Here is a 22,325-nt window from a genome sequence, read left to right as displayed (position 1 = left end):
AGATGCCTCAGTGCTAATCTCTGTGCTAGTTATTTGCTCCACTAATTCAGCTCCAATTGAAATGCTCAAAATCTTCTCAAGTTCTGCAGGGCTTTTTATAACTCTTCACAGCACAACACGACTGAAAATAGTTTAATACATAACTTTTGGAAATTCACCTTTAGGTTAGCACTCAATAATATCTTCCATAAGTGAAACCCTTATTCCCACCCCTTCCTGCCCATCTATTTGTCCCCTCCCAACACATGTCTCCAGTTCAGGGAAAACAGAATTACTATTAAGAAAGCTAATGCAAACCCATTTCAAAAAATTTATCCTATAATCACCTAAAAACTTGCAATTTCAAAGCTCCACTGCAGAATAGCATACTGGATTAATTATGCCAGACTGCAGCAATAACCTTGAATTAAAGCTGCAACCTTCTATTTTTAAGAAACACTTGCCTTTCTGGTTGATGAAACCTGTCGTCCCATCAGGTAACAGACGTGACCAGGAAAGAGAGAAGCGGTAATGAGTCAATCCAAGCTGTTTGATACATTTCAAACCTTCCTCCCACAGAGTGTAGCTGCCACCAGCTACATCGCCAGTCTGGTTCTTGAAAACTCTCTCTCCTCCCTGATGGGTGAATGTGTCCCAGACACTAGGGCCTTTTCCATCTGCATCCCAGCCTCCTGAGAAAAAGAAGAAAATGAAACAGTTACACTCTTGACATCAAGGGGCATATGTGGAATGTAAATATTTGTCGCCAAAAGAACATACCTCATTAACTCAATGTACCATATTTATAACTTTAAAATATGCCTTTAAAATAACATGCATGAGCGAGTTATGTGTTTAGCTGTCCTTGATCCCTGAAGCTGACTGGTGGCAAATGAAAAATTATTGCATAGTGATGCCGCATAGCAGGCTTTCATGGTTCATTTTCTGAAGATTTCCCAGCTGGTAAACAGAGGCAGGCCCCAGCTTATGAATGTCTGAGTTGCAAATATCTCCTCCTGGCCATGACTGACAAGCCTTGTCCTTATCGCGCCTGACAGAGTCTCAGGACCTTGTCTTTGGTCCTCTACACTTGAACTCTATTCTCCTGTTAGCTAACAATGGAACCTGCAATGGTCCAGTCAATTATTGTGGGGAGGGCACTAGCTTCTGACAATGTTGACATATTAGTATCCTACCTTTGTTCATTCACGCCTCCATTAATTCCACAAATGTTATGTGTCAGGCTCTGTGCTGAACACAGGAGACAACAGGGTGCACTCTGCTGGGCTTCTTGGAGAACTTAGCTATGGGCAATTGCAAAACAGCCGGGGCAAAAGCCTTGCCAGAAAACCAAGGAGGGGCATTCATCCAGATGTGGGCTAGAGTCGGAGGTCTCTTAGAGAAATGACTTTTAGATGGACACCTAAAGGAAAAATTGGGTCATCAGGGTGAATTGCTGGGAGGTGGGAGTGGGGATAAAATAGAAAAAAAGAGAAGTTGGATCCAAATAAGCCCACAGGAAAGAGAGAGTGCTGCCCATTAGAAGAACAGAAAGTAAAAATTACATTTGGAATATCTGTACACATAGAAATCTTGTTTAAAATGTAGTTAGAATCCATTTTATGGTATAAAGGAGTAATTTTAAAAATCTCATGACTTCCTAATTTCACTTCTAGGTACACACCCTGGAGAAATGTTCATGTATTTTCACAAAGAGATTATGGGAGATCATTGAGGCAGAGATGTCTGTAATAACAAACTCCTGGAAACAACTCACGTTCTACCAACAGTAGAACAGATAATTAATTTGAGGTATAGTTACACAGAGGAAACACGAATCAGCAGTTAAAGGGAATGAATCAGAGCATCAATAACCCTATGCTACAGTCTGAATGTTTGTATCCTCCCAAATTTATGTTGAAATCCTAATGCCAATGTGATGGTAGGAGGAAGTAGGGTCTTTGTCAGGTGCTTAAGTCATGAGGGTGGAGCCCCCATGAATGAGTTAGTGCCCTTATAAAAGACCCCACAGAGTTCCCCAGTTCCTTGTGCCATGTGAAAATGCAGATGTCTGTGATGCAGAAGAGGGCCCTCAACCAGCCATGCTATCACTCTCACCTCAGACTTGCAGCCTCCAGAACTGTGAGAAATAAATCTTTGTTGTTTATAAGCTATCCAGTTTATGGTGTTTTGTTATAGGCCTCCAAATGGACTCAGCCTCAAAACAATAAAGCTATACAACCAAAAAAATTTGAGATTCAAAAGAATGGTAGAATTTAGATTTTTAGGGCAGTAAAATTGTTCTACATGATACTGTAATAATGGTAGATATATTTATCAAAACCTATAAACTGTGAACTTTAATAATAATGTATCGCTATTCATTCATCGGTTATAATAATTGTCTCACAGTAATGCAAGATATTACTAGTAGTGGAAACTGGAGAATGGGGTATTTGGAAACTCACAGTACGTTCTGCTCAATTTTTCTGTAAACCTAAAATTATTCTAAAATACAAAGTCTACTGATTTTTTAAAGAATATATATAATATGTTTATCATGTTTTATATATTTTAAATATGTAAAACAATCCATGTATATTCTGAACATATACGTATGAGATAAACATACAACATGTCTGGAAATTATCAATTCAGGCTAGTGGTTACCTTTGGAGAGAAAAAAGGGTAATAGAACCAGAAAGGAGTTTGCACCTCTTACGTTTCATTACTTAAACTGGGCTAGGGGTATTTGGGGAGCTGTTTATTACACTATTCACAACCCCTTTTATATGCCTAAAATATTTCATAATGATTTTTATATAAGAAAGAAGGTCACAGATAAACTAAACAATTATAGGAAGGTCTTTCAGGTCCTCATTTAGCATCTACTTACTCATATTTTGTGCACAATTCAAACTGAATAATGTACTAGTTTTTAGACCAACAAAAGGACAGCATAGGCTATAAATTATGGGAGGGGACCATGGGGAGACAGTAGAGATGGTAAAAGAAGGAGCTCTGACAAAAGCAAAAATAACAGTTGAAATCAGGGTAGATACTAAGTATCTATACAAAGAAATCATGAATATTAAAAAATTATTGTACTCTGGAGTCATAATTTAGAGGCAAAAGTGTGTCATTGATCTGGTGGGATAGTAGGTAACTCAAAAACAAAGTGAGAGAGGTAATTCAGAGGCACAAATGAGTAGTGATTCAGGCTTTTGTCCTGAGAGCATCTGCCAAGCCCAGATGATGTGAGCTGCCATTTTAATGGCTTTGTGGGACAAGGCGGAAAGGAGAGAGTCTAAAGCTTACCAAGGATGGGAAGCCTCCACGAACATGCTTACATCAGGCTGGCAATGAAAGGGCTCCACACCCCGTACAAGAATAAGGAAGAAACAAACCCCACCTGCGAAAGAGACAACAAAGCAACCAGCTTGACACACAGTTTGGGTGGAAGGGACTCCTCAATGGTTGCAACAACCATCCAGCCCTCCAACCACTGAATAAGTGTGAGAATGAAAGAAGATATTGTCAGACATATGAGCTCTCATTGGATACTGAGAAAAAAGTTTCATCTCATTGGATACTACAGGAGGATACGTTTCACCGGAATAATCATGTAGACCAAGAAAGATAAAAATCTAGGATCCAGGAAACAGGTTTTCAGCAGAAAAAAATCAAGAAAGGGAAATCTCTGGGCTAATAATAAAAAGAGACCTCCAAGGACATCCCTGTACAGCAAACCCCAGGGACTAACCAGCCCATATAAGCACATCACAGGCTGTAGGAAATAGTTCTTCAAGAAGATTCAACTAATAGAATATCTAGTATGATTTTTTTTAAAAAGATTTAGTCATTTATTTGAGATAGAGAGAGAGAGAGTGAGAGTGAGAGAGCATGAGTAGGGGGGAGCGGCAGAGGGAGAGAGAGATGCAGGCTCTCCACTGAGCGGGGAGCCTGATGCGGGGCTCAATCCTAAGACCCTGAGATCATGACCTGAACCGAAGGTAGATGCTTAACCAACTGAGCCACCCAGGTGTCCCTAGTATGATTTTTTTAATTATAAAAATTTATTATGAGAGGCACCTGGGTGGCTCAGTTCATTAAGCAGCCAACTATTTCGGCTCAGGTCATGATCTCAGAGTTGTGATATCGAGCCCCACACGGGGCTCTGCACTCAGTGGAAGTCTGCTGGAGATTCTCTCTCTCCCCCTCCCTCTCTACCCCCCCCAAATAAATTTTTAAAAATTTATTATGGAATTGTCAACATGCACAAAAGTAGACAGAATAATACAGCAAAGCCCTGTGTACCCATGGCTCAGCTTTAGCAGTTTTCATCATGGTGCCGATATTATTTCATTTGTATCCACCCAAGCTCCTTCATTCAATCTGTAAACATTGTAGTATGTGCTCTGACAAGAGTATTTTTTAATTGTGGTAAAATACACACAACGTAAGAGTAACCATCTTAACTACTTCTAAGTGTACAGTTCAGTGACATTAAGTACACTCATGTTGTTGTGGAACCATCACCACATCCATCTCCAGAACTCTTTTCATCTTGCAAAACTGAAACTCTATACCAAGTTAGCAGTAATTCCCCACTTTTTATGGTATTGGAATCATACATGGGGGTCAGTGAAAGCGGAAAGGTAGAAGGAGAGAAAGTGGACAAATGGGTAAATCCTCACTTTTCACAGTAAGGAGTCAATAGAATATGCCTACAACAGGACTAAAATCAAGAACTAATAATATAAGCATGTTTAAAATACAGTAGTCAATGGCAAAAGGATTAACTGCAACAGTTAAAGGGGTTTCCTCTAGGGAAAGGGGGTTCCTCTAGGGAGAGGAACATGGAAGGGGACCAGGGATTGATGGTTTCTGAAACAGTCTCATTTTGACTCTTTAAATTATTTTATTATATAAACTTGAATTAGCATGAAAATTAAAGAAATAATATTAAGTGAAACATTAGAAGAGGATGATAAATAAAGACATTAATAAATATATGGATAATCTAAAGAAGCTCTTAACATATAAAAGGATAACAAAATGTCTATTTTGTGAGAATTAAAAAGAATAACTAGATAGAACTAAAATACTGAACCAAAACAACATATAAGCACAAAAGGGAGAAATCAGAGTTAAAGTGTTCTCAAGTCCAAACTGGAATTTATTGTTTTAAAGAAGAGTCCAATGCATCTATAGCAAAAGTTCTGTACCAGGCTCAATTCTACACATTATATATATGTTAACCCTTCACAAAAATATTATGAAGTAACGGCCATTATCACCCCCATTTTCAGATAAGGAAACTGAGCGAACAGGGTAAGTAACTTGCTCAGATTAGCATATACTAAAGCTGAGATTCTAACCCAGGCAATTGAATTTCAGAGCCCATACTCTTAACTGGCAGGCTAGATGGGGAAAACTAAATAAATAAACTAAAAGAAGGATAAGAAAATCAAAAAAAAATAAGCATAGGGTAAGAAAAATAAAAGCATAATCCATAAAATAAGATGGTATGACAAGATATAAATTATCACTTATAACAATAAAAGTCAATGCACTATATTCCTCAGATAAAAGACAAAGATACCAGATCAGATTTTTTTTTAAAAAAATATCCAGTGGTATACTGATTACCAATATACCTAAGATATAAAAATACAGAAAAATTTGAAAATCAAAATATGGAAAAGATACCCCTGCCCCCCCCCCCCATCAAAAAGTGAAGGACTTCAAGGGGAAACTAAGTAAGCATTCCTGGAGATAACGTGGACCACTCCCTGACAGCACTATTTTAAATATGTATGCACCCAGGAGTCTGGTTTTCAAACATGTGAAGCAAATATTAAGAAACTGAAAAGCTAAATTGACAAATCCATTTCCATGATGGGAGATTTTGATTAATCTAAATTCTATTGAACATTTAAAAGCAAAACAAACTAACAAAAAAACTCTACTCTTGCAGAAATTATTCCAGAAAATAAAAAAGAATTCCTCAATTCATTTTATGTGGTTAGAATAACCTTGATACCAAAAACGTTCTCAGTAACTGAAAAAAGAGAGAATAAGGATAGCAGACATTAGCGATCTTGATCTAATGGATATATATGACATTGCACAATAATAAATACTACAAGTGAAGAATATATATTTTGTCAAGAAGACAAAATTTTATGAAAGTTGAGCACAAATTAGTCCATAGATAAAGTCTCCATAAATTTCAAAAGTTTGGAGAAACAGAGATGACAATCTTTCACCAATTTTATTAGAATTCAAACACTAAATAACATTAGAAACCTCCAAAAGTTGAAGGGTGTCTGGGTGGCTCAGTCAGTTAAACCTCTGCCTTTAGCTCAGGTCATGATTTCAGGGTCCTGGGATGCAGTCCCAGGTCAGGCTCCCTGCTTGGCAGGGAGTCTGCTTCTCCCTCTCTCTCTGCCCCACCCCTACTTGTGCTCTCTCTGTGTCTCTCTCTCAAGTTAATAAAATCTTAAAAAAAGAAAGGAAGGAAGAAAGAAGGAAAGAAAGGAACCTCCAAAAGTTGAGGAATCTAAAAAGGTACATCTGAATAACTTAAGGCTTAAAGAAGGCATAATGGTGGTCACCAGAAAATATTAAAAACTTCATAACAGAAAGATAAATATGAAAACATTGTGGTATCTAGTTTAAGTGGTATTTAGAGAGAAAGCCTTAATTCATACATTAGAAAAGAAGCAAGCCTCAGAGTTAACGTGCTAAGTATCTCACTTAAATGTGTAAAAAAGAGAGAGAAAGAGGAGGAAGAAGAGGAGGAGAAGGAAGAGGAGGAGAACAGAGACAAATAAATAGGAAAAAAATAAGGTAATATCAGAAATAATAAAATAGAAAACAAACCAGGATAGAGAGGATTAACAGAGGCAAAAATGGTTTTTAGAAAAGTCTAACAAAATAGAAAAACCCCTGCAAAATAATTTTTTTAAATGAGAGAAGATGAAAGTACGTATTAATAATGAAAAGGGGAATAGAGCTACAGAAACTGCCGAGATTATAGTGATGAAAATAGTATATTATTTTTAAAACTTTATTAAAACATGTTCGAAAAATTATTTGGAAATGACAAATTTTAGGAAATTAAACCTTAACAAAATTGATTCAAGGAAAAGTGAAAAACCTGAAAGATCTTAACTGTTTCAAAATTAAATCAGTAGTTAAAATGTTCCACAAAGAAAATGCCATGCCAGTTGGTTTTAATATTGATTTCTCTCAAACATTTAAAAACAAACACAAAAAAAAATCCACTGTTGTATAAATTATTCCAAAAAAAAATTTTGTTAAAGGACTTCTCAATTTATATGGCTAGAATATCCTGATTTCAAAACCAGAAAATAACATTACATGGAAGGAAAAATTAGAAGCCAATCTCACTCATAAACATATTTGCAAATGTAGATAGAGACATGGAAATTTTTTTAAAATCTAAATTGAACTTCAAGAGATAAAAACTACAATGCCTGAAACAAAAAATACACCAGATGGGATTAACAGCCAATGAAACATTGCAAAAGAAACGATTAGTGTATTTGAAGACATAACAATAGAAACTCTCTAAAATGAAACATGAGAAAAAAGACTCAAAATGTAAACAAAGGATCAGTGACCTCTGGTACAACTTTAATCAACTTAATATACATGTAATCAGAATCTCCAAAGGAGGAAAAAAAAAAAACAAAGGAGGGGACAAAGATTTTTTGAAGAAATAATGACTGAAAATTTTTTTTTTAATTTAATGAAAACTATAAACCTAGAAATCCCAGATCAATGAACCCCAAGCACAAGACAAATGAAGAAAACTATGCCAAAGCATAATCAAATTGCTCAAAAACAGTCATGAAGAGAAAAATCTTAAAACTGCCAAAGGAAAAAGATATAAAACGTCTAGAGGAACAAAGATAAGAATACGGTGGATTTATTGTCAAAAACAATGCAAGCAAGAAGACAACGGAGTAACATCTTTAAAAAAAATGAAAGGGACAAAAATCTGTGTAACTAAAATTTTATACCAATAAAAATATGTTTCAAAAATGAAGGCTAGGGCACCTGGGTGGCTCAGGCGTTAAGCATCTGCCTTTGGCTCAGGTCATGATCCCAGGGGCCAGGGTCCTGCTCTGCAGGAAGCCTGCTTCTCCCTCTCTGACTCCCCCTGCTTGTGTTCCCCCTCTCGCTGTGTCTATCTCTGTCAAATAAATAAATAAAATCTTAAAAAAAAAAAAAAATGAAGGCTAAATACTTTTCCAGACATACAAAAGCTCAAATAATTCATCACCAGCCAACTCTTAATACCTTAAAGGAAGTCCTTCAGGCAGTCAGCAATGGATGCCAGATGAAAGTATGGATCTACACAATGGAATGAAAAGCACCAGAAATGGTAATTACATGGGTAAATACATAAGATTTTTTTATTATTCAAATCTCTTTAATAGATAATTTATTAGGTAAAGAAAAATAATGTAGTATAAAGTTTGTAACATACGTAGGCATAAAATGTATGGTGACAGGAGCACAAAGGTCAGGAAGGGAGAAATAGAAGTATGTTGTTGTAACAGTCCTTAGTTATGCATGAAGTAGTATAATACCACTTGAAGGTAGACCGTAGCAAGTTAAAGATGTATACTATAAATCCTACGGGAAACACTAAAATAATAAAACAGAGGGTTATAGTTAGTAAGCCAGCAAAGAATATATAATAGAGTCATTAAAAATAAGTTATCTGAGAAAGACAGAAAAAGAGGGAAATGAGAATAAAAGACAGATAGAAGAAATAGAAAATAAATAGCAAGATGATAGATTTAAACCCAACCATATCAGTATCATTAAATGTAAATGAGTCTAAACAATTGAAAGGCAGAGATAATCGGATTGAATAAAAACATCAGACTCTACTTTATACTGCCTACAAGAAGCCCACTTTATTTATTTATTTTTTTAAAGATTTTATTTATTTTTTAGAGAGCGAGCGAGAGAGAAACAGCATGAGAGGGGAGAGGGTCAGAGGGAGAAGCAGGCTCCCCGCTGAGCCGGGAGCCCGATGTGGGACTTGATCCCAGGACCCTGGGATCATGACCTGAGCCGAAGGCAGACGCTTAACCATCTGAGCCACCCAGGCGCCCCAAGAAACCCACTTTAAATATTAAGGCAAAAGTAGGTCAAAAGTGTCAGAATGAAAAGAAGACATACCATGCTAATTCTAATCAAACAAAACTAGAGGGGCTATATTAATACCTGTGTAGATTTCAGAGCAAGAATATTACCAGGTATATGAAAAGTCATTTCATAAAATTAAAGGGGTCAATTTATCAAGAAGATTTACAATCCTAAATGTTTATGCACCTATGACAGAGATCCAAAATACATGAAGCAGAACCTAATAGAACTGACAAAAATAGAAAAATTCACGATTGTATCTGGATATTTCAATTAAAAAGACCAACAAGACTATATAAAAATGGACAAAAAGATGCAAACAGTTCCTTCACAGAAGGAAAAACACATGGCTAGTAAACATTTAAAAAAATGTAAGAGATCATTAAAAATCTGGAAAATGCAAATGAAAACCACAATGAAATACCATTCTACACCCACACAGTTGGTACAAATTTAAAAATCGGGCAATATCCAGCATCTGAGAGATTGGTGCATGGCAGCAATGTTTATACACTGCTGGTAAGAGAGCAATACGGAAATATTTAGTAAAGTTGAAGAAACACATAAACCAAAACCCAATAATTCACATAGCACCATATACCCTATTTCTACAAATGCAAACCAGGAAACGTATATATCCATGATTCCAACAAACGACAAAAAAAACCCCACTGGAAATAGCCCAGGTTTCCTTTGTTGGGACAATTAATCAATAAATGAATAAATAAACTAGAGAACAGTCATACAGTAAAGACCATACAGGAGTAAGAGTGGATGAACTACATCTATTCAGATCAACATACATAAATCTCCCAAATGTAATATGGAGAAGAAAGCAAATTGCAAAAAATATACATAATATATTTCCATTTACATAATATCCAAAACATGTAAAACTCACAATCCAGTTGATAGCAGACAAATAAACTCTTAGACTACATCAAGATAAAAGTTGTATTAAGATCATGTAAAAACACTACGGAGGAATCAAGAAAAGCATTTGAGTTACTTTTGTCATTGGGAGTCAGACTTGCCCAAGAGAAACATTTTTTTTTAAAGATTATTATTTATTTATTTATTTATTTGACAGAGATGCAGTGAGAGAGGGAACACAAGCAGCGGGAGTGGGAGAGGGAGAAGCAGGCCCCCTGCTGAGCAGGGAGTCCAACGCGGGGCTCAATCCCAGGACTCTGGGATCATGAGCTGAGCTGAAGGCAGACGCTTAACGACTGAGCCATCCAGGCGCCCCCCAAGAGAAGATTTTAAGGCAGGTGTTGAAAAAATGAGTAAGAGTTCTCACAGTGGACCTGATAAGGAAAAAGCAAATGCATAATTCAGTGGTAATGCTCAGGGTGAATTGCAGAAAGAAGGCACTAGGGATCCAAAGACCCCCACTTAGCTGGTTATTGCAATATTTTTGGTAAGAAATGATAGGCTTCTATATTTTATTTATTTTTTTTTAATTTTTTTTTAAAGATTTTATTTATTTATTTGAGAGAGAGGATGAGAGAGAAAGCACGAGAGGGGGTAGGGTCAGAGGGAGAAGCAGACTCCCCGCTGAGCAGGGAACCCGATGCGGGACTCGATCCCAGGACTCCAGGATCATGACCTGAGCCGAAGGCAGTCGCTTAACCAACTGAGCCACCCAGGCGCCCTATATTTTATTTTTTTAATAATTTGGAAGAAAATAAAATTGTCTCTGAAGTCCTTACCATGTTAGGACATGGAAGGGATTCCCACAAAAATGTAAAATACTGATATTACCTACCAACCTAAAATCAAAGATTTCCAAGGCTGCAAAGTATGACGGAAATAGCACAAGCTTTAGATCCAGTAATAGGTGAGTTTAAATCCTGTCTCTACCACTCACTTCACTTTTCTGTACATAAAAAGTGGGAGGATAAGATCTGTATCGTGGGGTACTTTAGTAAAAATCAACTGAGCCAAAGCAAAGGTCCTAACAAGGTACATGGCAGAAGGTATGTGCTCAACTAGTGTCCTGTTTCTTCTCTTCTAGACTCAAAACAAACACTAACTACATTTACACAAAAAGTGACCAGTTGCTCTTTTTCTCTTCTTTTGGCAGCCTGCTCTTGATACCATAGTGCATACATAGGAATTACTCTAAAAATATTTGCAGACTTGCCTGTGATTAAGATCTGGTGTCCAGCCTTGCATGACTTGTCTGTGGGGCCCTCAGCTTCCTGATTTGGAAGTCATCAATACAAATGGGGCCATGAAACTTTCACTTTTGCCATAACAATGCCATTTGAGAGGACATAGATCTATGTAGATCTCAGTCCTCTGCATAAAGGAAATCAGGTCAAATAAAAAGTAAGTGTGTGAGCGTGTGTGTATGTGTGTGTGTCCTCTTCCTTTAAAAACCAAAAGTGGGGGCGCCTGGGTGGCTCAGTCTTTAAGCGTCTGCCTTCAGCTCAGGTCATGATCCCAGGGTCCTGGGATCGAGCCCCACATCGGGCTCCCTGCTCAGCGGGGAGCCTGCTTCTCCCTCTCCCACTCCCCCTGCTTGTGTTCCCTCTCTCGCTGTGTCTCTCTCTGTCAAATAAATAAATAAAATCTTTTATAAAAAAAAAAAAAAAAAAGTGGCATTACCACGACACCACTTTTTAGAAGTATTCTCTGACTCCCCATCAGAACCATGCCCTCCTGGGTGCACCCTGGGTACAATTAACACAGAGAGTTGAGTCATCTTGAAAAATACCTTTGCCTCCTTCACCCTTGGAGCTCTGTCAAGGCAGGGGCCAGGTTTCACTCTTACCTGTGTCTCTCCAGGACCACGGATAATGTTTGAAAATAAGGTTTCTCAGCTATCTGAAAGCAGAACGTTCCTAGGAAACTTTTCATAACCTGAAAAGGTGTAAAGCGAAGAGTACCCCCTGCTCTCCTAAGGTTAGCTTATGCTATGTCACTTTCATGAAAAAAGCCATTACCATACTAATGCAGATAAGTGGCATACCATGAACTTTAGGAAAGTGGAGGTTACCTGTAGTAGGTGCTGAGTAAAACAGTTTCTGTGAGGTGTGTTTAGCATAAAACATAAATATTGATGTTTGCTATCTCATCACTTCACAGAAATACGCAGGAGTTATTTTAATGCTTGTACGGTATTGCAAATTATTTGAGAAATTAAATGTGGCTAAAAATTCAAGTAGTTACCATTTATAAATTATGATCTGGTGTACTTTCAGACAAAAAATATTTGTTTATTTTTGCAATTAACGTTCAAATGTATTAGACATAACTATTCTATGTGGAACTTTGAGGTTATGGTGAGCAAAGATTCCCTCATCTACTAACAGCACTCTGTGTCCAAAGCTAATTCAGAAGGGACAGAGCCTCCAAAGTGACAAGAAAAACCACTAGACTCTATGGAAATGCATTTCAATATCGTGTCACAGGAGGATGGAGGGTTCCAGAAAAGATGTCTCCAAGAAAAAGAGAGAGAGAGAGAGAAACTGATAAAACATCTGATGTGTTTGAACATGTAAGAAACAATTTACATTTCTGGCCGACAGTGTGGGGATGAATTAGTGAAAGAATCCTAGAATAGGAAGCCACCAACAACAGACAATTATTAACTCTCAGGCAAAACAAAAACTGTACAAGACAAGAAACTCAATCATAGGATATTAGGTGGCTCAGTCGTGCACCATTTTTACATAAAACAGTGATGTAAAAACTGAATGAAGATTTAGACAAAATTTGTTAAACAACCAAGTGGGAAAAAACGGAGACGAAAAAGTTTGCTTTGTGAGTATGGTACTAGAACAGGCTGAAAAAACCTCATCTTACAAAATCGGAAGCCGATATACTTTCAACTAGAATACCAAATAATGACTGCCAATCGCTTCTCGGCCTTTTGGCTAAGACCAAGTGCAAATAATGACTGTATATGCATGCTATTTAGAAACACAGAAGTAAGTACTAGAAAAAGATGGTGAAAAGACTCAAATATGTTGGCTTTAGGGAACTAAGTAAGAAGTTGACAGAAGTGACATAAAAGATCTTTCTTTGTTGTCGGGTGTTATAATTCTCACAGTACTATTTGAGCTTTTTTTTTTTAAGGTTTTATTTATTTTGACAGACAGAGACAGCGAGAGAGGGAACACAAGCAGGGGGAGCAGGAGAGGGAGAAGCAGGCTTCCCGCCGCGCAGCGGGGCTCGACCCCAGGACCCTGGGATCATGAACTGAGCCAAAGGCAGTTGCTTAACGACTGAGCCACCCAGGTGCCCCGTGTTACACTGTATTTTATTTTATTTTTTTTAGATTTTTTTTTAAATTTATGTATTTGAGAGAGAGAGACACAGCGAAAGAGGGAACACAAGCAGGGGGAGCAGGAGAGGGAGAAGCAGGCTCCCCACAGAGCAGGGAGCCCGATGCGGGGCTCGACCCCAGGACCCCGGGACCATGACCTGAGCCGAAGGCAGACACTTAACGACTGAGCCACCCAGGCACCCCAGTACTATTTGAGCTTTTAAACCATTGTACATGTTGCTAAGATAAAATTAAAAATTAAGTTAGAAAAGTCAAGATAACCACAAGAGAAAAGAAATTACAGATCTAAGTCGACCCTGTTTGGAGGTTAGGAGCGGTGTAACACCCAGAGGCATGGGAGCATGTGCCAATAAGCTTCCCATTGTCCCAGAGACTGGGCTACTCTGATATTTAGTGGCAGGGCCAATGATGAAGGCCCTCCAAGGGCAGGACAGCCACACACAGAACCGAGAAATGACGAGACCAAATGCCAACAGCACCTCCAGTGGGCAACACCACTCAATGGGAAAAAGAGTAAAGAAAATATAATGGGGGAGGGGGAGGTAGAAGAGAAGAGGGAGAAGCAAAAGGAAACTATCACATTAGAAAATATAAAATAATAATATGGCAGAAAGAAGCTGAGACCTTGGTAATCACAAACCCACTAAATAGTCCTGTTTGAACAAAGTAAAGGTGAAGAGGAAAAAATATTTATGATGTAAATACTGATAAAAATAAAGTAGACTTAGGACTATTGATATTGTGTAAAAAGGCATCTGGCTGGCTCAGTCAGAAAATCATGCAACTCTTGATCTCAGGGTAATGGGTTTGAGCCCCATATGGGGTGTAGAGATTATTTAAATAAATAAAACTTTAAAAATTACATAAAATGAATATAAAGGAAAAGCATTAAATGGGACAGAGTAATATTCTCATATTAATAAAAGTTACAGCCCACCAAAACCATATAGCAATCATGAACTTTTGACAATAGAGTTTTGACAAACACAAGAGAAAAACCTGTGATAAATGCAGGGATGTAACAAAAACTCCACTAACAGAGGAGAGACTCTCTCAGAAAATGACAAAGAGAGCATTTAATTAACATAGTTTATAAACTTATTCTCTTGTGGAAAGACGTCTCTGACTTTATACGTATAGGTACATATGTATGTATGTGTATATAACATGATACAGACGTACGAGAGACAGAGATTGCTATTCAACAACAGAAAATTATTTTCAAACACCTTGAATTCACACAGGTACATTCTCTGACAATTAAACATAAAAAGAAGAAAGAAAGGGGGCGCCTGGGTGGCTCAGTCATTAAGAGTCTGCCTTTGGCTCAGGTCATGATCCCAGGGTCCTGGGATCGAGCCCCGCGTCCAGCTCCCCGCTCGGCGGGAAGCCTGCTTCTCCCTCTCCCACTCCTGCTGCTTGTGTTCCCTCTCTCACTGTGTCTCTCTCTGTCAAATAAATAAATAAAATCTTAAAAAAAAAAAAAAGAAGAAAGAAAAAAGTGGAAGAGAAAATGAAGGGAGGGAGGGAGAGGAAGATTAACAGGAAAAGAATAAGTCAATTTATCCACTTGGATTTTTTTTTAATTCTAAATAAATTTTGTAATAAAGAGAAAATAAAAGCAGAATGATTTTTAAGGAAAAAAAATGTGTTATTAAAATTGTCTTAAGAAAAGGCAGAAACCTGAAAACAAACATCTTTAATGCAGCTAAAGGCTTTAAAACAGATTTCCCCTCAACAGATGGAAGTTGAGGTAAATGGCTGGAGAGAGCAAGTGATGAGCTGGAGCAGACGCTTCACGTGCATCTGGTATCCTGGGATGCTCTACAGCAATGGGCAGGACTCTGAGGCATGTCCGTGAGAAAAAGAATTTGTTCTAAATATGGGCCCAGGGTGCCTGGGTGGCTCAGTTGGTTAAGCAACTGCCTTTGGCTCAGGTCGTGATCCTGGAGTCACAGGATCGAATCCCGCATCAGGCTCCCTGCTCAGCGGGGAGTCTGCTTCTCTCTCTGAACCTCCCTCCTCTCATGCTCTCTATCTCATTCTCTCTCTCAAATAAATAAATAAATAAATAAATCTTTATAAATAAATAAATAAATAAATAAATAAATAAGGGCCCAAATCAGATGTCGTGAAACTGCCTTAAGAATTTTCCTTTTTATTACCTTGCCTTCACCCAGGTCCATCAGGTTCGACCAGGTCAGAAGACTTAGTACACAAGCAGAAATAAGAGAAGCAAGGGAAGAAAGAAGATTGACCACACCCTCTCCTCCAAAAAGCTAAGACCTAGGCAGCCCTAAATCAGATTTGAAGTTTTAACTATTTCATGGACTAATTATTCTAAATACCAAAATAAAATAAGCCTGTGTTTTGTAACCAAGAGTGGCCATATGTATCAGCCAGGGTCCCAGCAGGAAACAGATGGTGCTCACACTGGGTAACTGAGGAGAGTTTCATAAAGGACTATTTACAATGGTGTGAGCAGGGCTTGCGGGAAGCAACAAGGGAGAGTGCAGTACCTCAGGGCTTGCAACAGCATGAAGTCATTAGCACCCCAGAAGGGGCTGGGGCAGAATCAGTTTCCAAAACCTGTAGAGAGTAGATACTTGCCAAGGGCTGCCTGGCAGAAGAGGAGGCCTTTAGCTCAGGGACACAGCCAACCCACTGCAATCCAGGAGGGAGGGAACCCGAAGAATAAATACTCTGGCTTCTCTCTCCTCCCACCTGACTCTACCACCTCCTGCTAATACTTCCCATTCATCAAATGCAAACTGAAGTCGAAGGACAATGACATCAATATGGATTGGCTGCCCAGGGCCCAGAGCAGAGGCGGTGGAGAGTAGATCTAAACAGAGAAAATATCCAGCACACATTAAGCCTTAAGATCACTGAGCCCACCTGTGTTGACTTCTGAGGGGAAGAGAAGAGCTACCCCCACTAAGTGTGAAGGGACGGGGGTGGGGGGGTGGAGAAAAACAAAGTTATTTTTGAGTGTGCCCTGAGTGTCCTCCTTGTGGACGGCACGGTGTAATGTATAACAATGTGGATATAATTTAACTACTGATTTAGTAATTCAGGGAAGTGATAAATTCCCCTAGAAATAAATAGTGAGAGGAAATATTTCAGCCCTGGTTCTGGGACTCGACCCTTTGGGCTCCAACCCTGCACTTGTCGTGTTGTTGTTTTCTGATGATCCTAATGTGCTTAGCTACAGAGGCTTCTAAGACTCCCTTTTTCATTTACTTTAGTCCTGTTTAACATATGCGGCTTTTTGTCTTAACTGCCTTTGCCGCAGCTATTCTGCTGTAATTATTCTTATATCTTTCAATTAAGTCTCTTCGCATTCAGCCATTTATGCATCGAAATATGCTGTCTAGTGAAAGACACTTTTCTCTGTCTTTGAAGAAAAATCTCTGCTCTTCTCTTCATCCATCAGAGCACTGCAGTAATCTAAACTGGCTTCAGCTTCTGATTGCCACTATGCTAATCTGAGCCCCATTTGGAAGGATGGAACAGTACACTGGAAAAAGCATCATGATAATAATAATAGCTATCATTTATTAAGCCTTACGATGGGACAGGCACTTTGCCAAGCACTCTACATGTGTAGAGAAGGAAAAATGTTTTCCTAGACCCTCTTAGGGGTCCCCGGCTGGGGCTGAAAATTAAACTGACAAAGATAGACTAACAGGCAAAAAGCATACAGATTTTTTAAAGTTTTATATGCCCTGGGAGCCTTCATAAGGAAATGAGGACCCAAAGAAATGATTAAACCTGAGTATTTTCATGCCTGGTTTGATGACGAGTGACGGTTGTGGAGGAATACGATGGTCACAGAGCATAAGGTAAGGGGAGGAAATTGGGGGAAACTTAGCAAGGCCTGTTTATTCAGATTCTGCTCAGTGTCCCTCTGTCTTCAGAGATAAGGATGTTCCTTTCCTCCAGGTATAGGTACCTTTCAATGAGTGTTTTATGACCTGTTTCAGGGGAGAAGGGCAGGGGAAGTCAGAGGAACCTTCACACTGATGTTTTCTCAAACTCCTTCAGCTTCCAAAGTATTGTACCATGCCCTGAACTCCATCCCATACTTTATACCACTGATATCACCCCCAGTTAAACTGGAAGAATCTGGGGTTTCCTTGAGTTTAAGGATTTGGAAGAGAGCATAGGTAACAGATTAAAGTAAATCTGTAAGCCAAGGGTCACTGAACAGAGACTGCTCTTACATTCTCTATATGTATATCAGTTTATCTCTATGCCTTACCATCTCTGTGACCTCAGGCAATTCACCCAACCTCTCTGTGCCTCAGTTTCCTCATCTGCAGAAGCAGAGTGCTAATAACACCTGTGTCTTCCTACTTGATAGTGGTGTTGACGAAAAGTATTGGATGTATTATTGGAGCGGATGCATTTGGAAATGACTCTCCGGGAATTAGCGTATATGATGGTTGTCAGTAAATGATTTTTGTGCCCACTGTGCCAACCTACACTGGCTCTCCTAAGAAGAGACTTCAGAGTAAGTAGTCTTTTATGGAGCCCACCTTGTCTTGCTGGCCTCCTCGAGATTCCCTCTTCTGACTGCCTGGCTGCATCAGCTCTTTGCACCTGGGACCATCCAAGCCTGTTGGGCGTGCAGTGAACCCCGTCCGTGCAGTTACTCTGACATCTGCACTCAGTCGTCCCTCTGGCCTCTCAGCACCTTGAGAAGGGCATTCATCCTGTTCCAGAACCTTGGGGCAGGAGGAAGTAGCTCCTGAACAACATGCATTATAAAAGCTGTCCCCCAGGGACAAGTATTTTTCCTAGTGGCCTTTTCTCTGTTTCCCTTTAAAAATAATAATAAAGTTCTTTTATTACATAACTGTGGGACAAGGGATCAAACATCCGTGCTTAAAATGCAAAAGGTGCCCTACATTCAAACCTCTCCTGCCCAGAAGAAATACCCTTTGCAACATTTAAATCCTTTAACTCTTTCCTCCCTCTGCTACATGAAAATTATAAACAGCACCATGCTATTAATCTGTAACTTCCTAGTGACATCACCACAGACATGAAATACTCCTAAAAGCCTCAACCCCTATGGGTTTGCCTGGCCAGGTTCCAGTAGCAAATCAACTCAAAAATTTTATGAACACTAATTTGCTTTTCGTTATTTTCCTATCAATCACCAATCAGATTTTCATTGTATCACACAACTAAGCAAAAAAGAAGGGGGGGTGGCTTCCTAAATCTAATCTATGAATTGCACCAGGTAAATTGATTCTGTTTGCCAGTTAAATACAAATGTCTTATTTTAAATAATTCCATTTTAGTAGATGTTTTCTAGAACACCTCTATAAATCTGGCACTTGTGAAAATGAGCTAATGGCATCCTTTTCTTGACTAATGAAAATCACAGGCTTCAGAGTCCGCTGAATCTTTCAGATCATACCAACTAATATTTATAGATCACACAATGCTGCAGATACTGAGGCATGACTCTGGGGTTTCAATCCCGGTTCCCATTTCGCAAGACAAGCGAGAAGAGCTGGGGAGTGAGTAGACTTGGAGAGGCTGACCTGAAGAGAGGTGGTTCATGTCCAGATATTAGCACCCTGAAGATTTCTGAGCCCACCGACTAATGGGGCAAGAACTCCTGACAACCTGCCTCAGCAAGAATTTGGGGTTGTTGGGTCTTTGGGGTCTTTTTTTCTGTATTAAAAAAAAATTTCCAGAACTCCCACAAACTAATTCACCCTGGATAATTTCACTTCTTTGAGTCTGTGTCCTTATCCGTAAAAGGGAATAATTATATGGGAAGTGTGTAAAATGTCTGGCATGGTGGCAAATAGTAGTTGTTTAAAAAGGCAGCTATTGGGGCACCTGGGTGGCTCAGTCAGTTAAGCATCCAACTCTTGGTTTCTGCTTAGATCAGGGTCATGAGATCAAGCCCCCCCGTGGGACTCTGTGCTCAATGTGGCATGTGCTTGGGATTCTCTCCCTCTCCCTCTCCCTCTGCCCCTCCCCCCAACTTGCACACGTACAACCTCTCTCTCTAAAATAATAAATAAAATATTTTAAAAGGCAGCTATTATTGTTATTGTTATTATTCCTGTCGTTCCTATGATAGCAAGTTTTTTCTATATGTGGTTTTCATGTTTTCAAATATCTCATTAGACTCGCTAAGGTATATTTAGACCTATGCAATATACTTAAATGCATTTGATGACAGATAGGTCATAAAGCAGCTCTGCTACGGTTTTTGTCTTTTAGACAGATGCTCTTCAGAACCAATGTATCACAGAAATTAAAAGCCCAACTTGAGGTATTACTGAGTCATAGTCCATTGCCTGAGGAGAGCAGAACCATCCATCCCCCCCAGAGAGGGCTGCACTTGGTACTGACGGGTCTTACTAAATCTGTATGTGATCTAGGTTTTGTTATACACTTGAAATGGTTAATTAGAAGAGGTAGGGGAATCTGAAATGTCACAGCAAGCTCCTCCTGGCCCACTGTCACGTTTCATGAATCTTCGTGCTGAACCCATTTGGATTAAGCAGTGACCCCCTCCAAACACATTGCTTCTGTGCCTCTTCTCTCTTATCACCTATTTATGTCCCAATACATCTGCATTGTGTGGCTCAGTAAGATCCATTAAGTCCTTGGGCAGTGTTTACGGCTGTTGTTTTTATTATTTCTTTGAAGCTCAGATTTCTCACATAGTGATAGAAAACTACAGTACAGATAGTGAGTAAAACACTTCTTAAAAGGAGGGGGGGGAAGAAGTATGTATAAGATTCGCAATTTCAGTCTGCGAATTCTCAGAGCAATCCTGTGGGTGAGAGACAATAATTTCTTGTAGCTTTTAGGTAAAGATATAATTTACCTTTATTTGCAGACACAAAACTAAGAAAACGTATCTTGCCATCAATGCCTGTGGCTTTAAAAATATTTATGAGATCGACATAGTTACCTGGAGGCAGACACTTCCTTTCAACGTCAGAGGTCAGGCCCGTTGGCTAACACCCCAGATAATATTGATGTACCTTCAAATTTTAAAATAATGTTTATACCATTTATTTATTCATTCATATATAGAGCACCCATCCTGAAGTATCTGGGACACTGAACAAGGTTTACATAAATCTGACTGTTTTTTCCTCTGGGCCATTTGGCTCAGTCTGGTAGACCATAAATATTCAATAATACTTTACAATGACAAAGCATCTTTTATGCAAACATCTCTAAGCACATTATTCACCAATATTACAATCTCTTTTTTAACCTACTGGTAAAGTCACAGAAACTAACTGACTTTCTTCAAGGTCCCACCACAAATTGTTTATTTTGTAGATTAGAGTCCAGGTATCCTGATCCTAGCTATAACTAAAGGGAGAAAAAAACCAAACAAACACATTTTTTTTAGGTGCTTAAGCTGATGACCTACACTAAATATTTCTAAATTGAATCTATTAGACAAAACGTCCTCCTTAAAGATGTTAGATGTTGTGATGCATCCAACTGAATTTTATCACTTTTGTTCCTAATTTGCCCAAGGCCAGCTACCATTTTCAGAGCCCCAAGTATGACCTATTTTAATTGAATCCTGTTACAAACACTTAAACTTTCACTCTTTAATCAAATCAGGTTTCTAAATAGAAATTAAAGTTGGAGCAGAACAGCAAAACTTTTCATGGGAAGGTCCGGTTGCAGTGATGGCCTGGCCGTACTAAAATATCCAAGCAAAGTGGAAAGCTGGGAATTACTGTGAGATTTGGGCAAGTCTCACTTTCAGGTTATGCAAGCAAAAGAAAATACTTTAAATTCATTATTTTACAGCTTCTTTATGTTAAAGTAAGGCAGGTTTAATATAGACAATTAATAAAATACCAAAAAAATGGAAAAATTTTTTAAATCACTCACAACTGGGGCACCTGGTGGCTCAGTCGGTTAAGCGTCTGCCTTAGGCTCAGGTCATGATCCCAAGGTCATGGGATCAAGCCCTGAATCGGGCTCCCTGCTCAGCGGGAAGCCTGCTTTTCCCTCCCCCCTGCCCCTCCCCCTGCTTGTGCTTTCTCTTGCTCTCTCTAATGAATAAGTAAAAAATCTTAAAAAATAAAATAAAATAAAATCACTCATAACTATGACGGCCATTAACAACACATTTGTAAACCCCCAATCTCAGGGAGCATAGCTGACCAGCTGACCGAGGGCTCTAGCTCTGAGCCCTGGAATCCATCATAGGTGCAGTTTGCACTGAGGCCACACTTCCCCGAGCCGATCACAGGCAGTGCTGAATGTGGCGAGGCTACTATGACAAGCCTGTCCCTGAAAGAGGTGGGACTTCCCGACAGGTGACTTTCGACTTCCCTAAAGACCTGGCTGAGCTTTCCCTTGCCCTGTCCTGTAGTCTAAATGCTTCACTCAAACTTCCTTTTTCCTTCCCTCTCTCCTTCACTCAAAAGACCTGTATCCCCAGTCTCTCCCAGCCCTCACTCGTTTCTGTCATGAAGAATAAACTTCTTGCATATTCAATACCATCCTGGCTTCTGCTTCCTGGAGGACCTAGTCTCGCATGCCATTTGATGGTGATGATGATGATGGTGATGATAATGTTGATGTTGATGATGGTGGTGGTATTGATGGTAGTCAAGATAATTAACATCTATTGAGTTCTTTTAAAAATGCCAGGCCATTGGGGCGCCCGGGTGGCTCAGTCAGTTAAGCACACACGTACTCTTGGTTTCAGCTCAGGTCATGATCTCAGGGTCTTGAGATCCAGCCCCGCACCAGGCTCTGCACTCAACACAGAGTCTGCTTGGGTTTCTGTCTCCCTCCCCCTTGGCCCCCACACCTCAAAATAAATAAATAAATC

At 39.1% G+C, this 22,325-nt stretch overlaps 1 protein-coding gene across 1 annotated transcript in view; it reads right to left on the bottom strand.

Annotated features, from left to right (window-relative positions):
* LOC123848987 (cytosolic beta-glucosidase-like) overlaps positions 1–22,115 on the bottom strand; it is a 96,669-nt gene extending 74,554 nt beyond the window's left edge. The window contains 4 exon segments of the mRNA XM_064581934.1: positions 444–671; positions 5,632–5,639; positions 16,196–16,316; positions 21,947–22,115. Of these exon segments, the coding sequence (XP_064438004.1) occupies positions 444–671; positions 5,632–5,639; positions 16,196–16,316; positions 21,947–22,115 (526 nt within the window).
* Positions 22,116–22,325: the final 210 nt, after the last annotated feature.

Source organism: Mirounga angustirostris, unplaced genomic scaffold (genome assembly GCF_029215605.1).
Source record: "Mirounga angustirostris isolate CCGP_5_RB_7025 unplaced genomic scaffold, mMirAng1.0.hap1 SCAF_2, whole genome shotgun sequence".
NCBI lineage: Eukaryota > Metazoa > Chordata > Mammalia > Carnivora > Phocidae > Mirounga > Mirounga angustirostris.
This window is presented reverse-complemented; position numbering and strand designations above follow the sequence as displayed.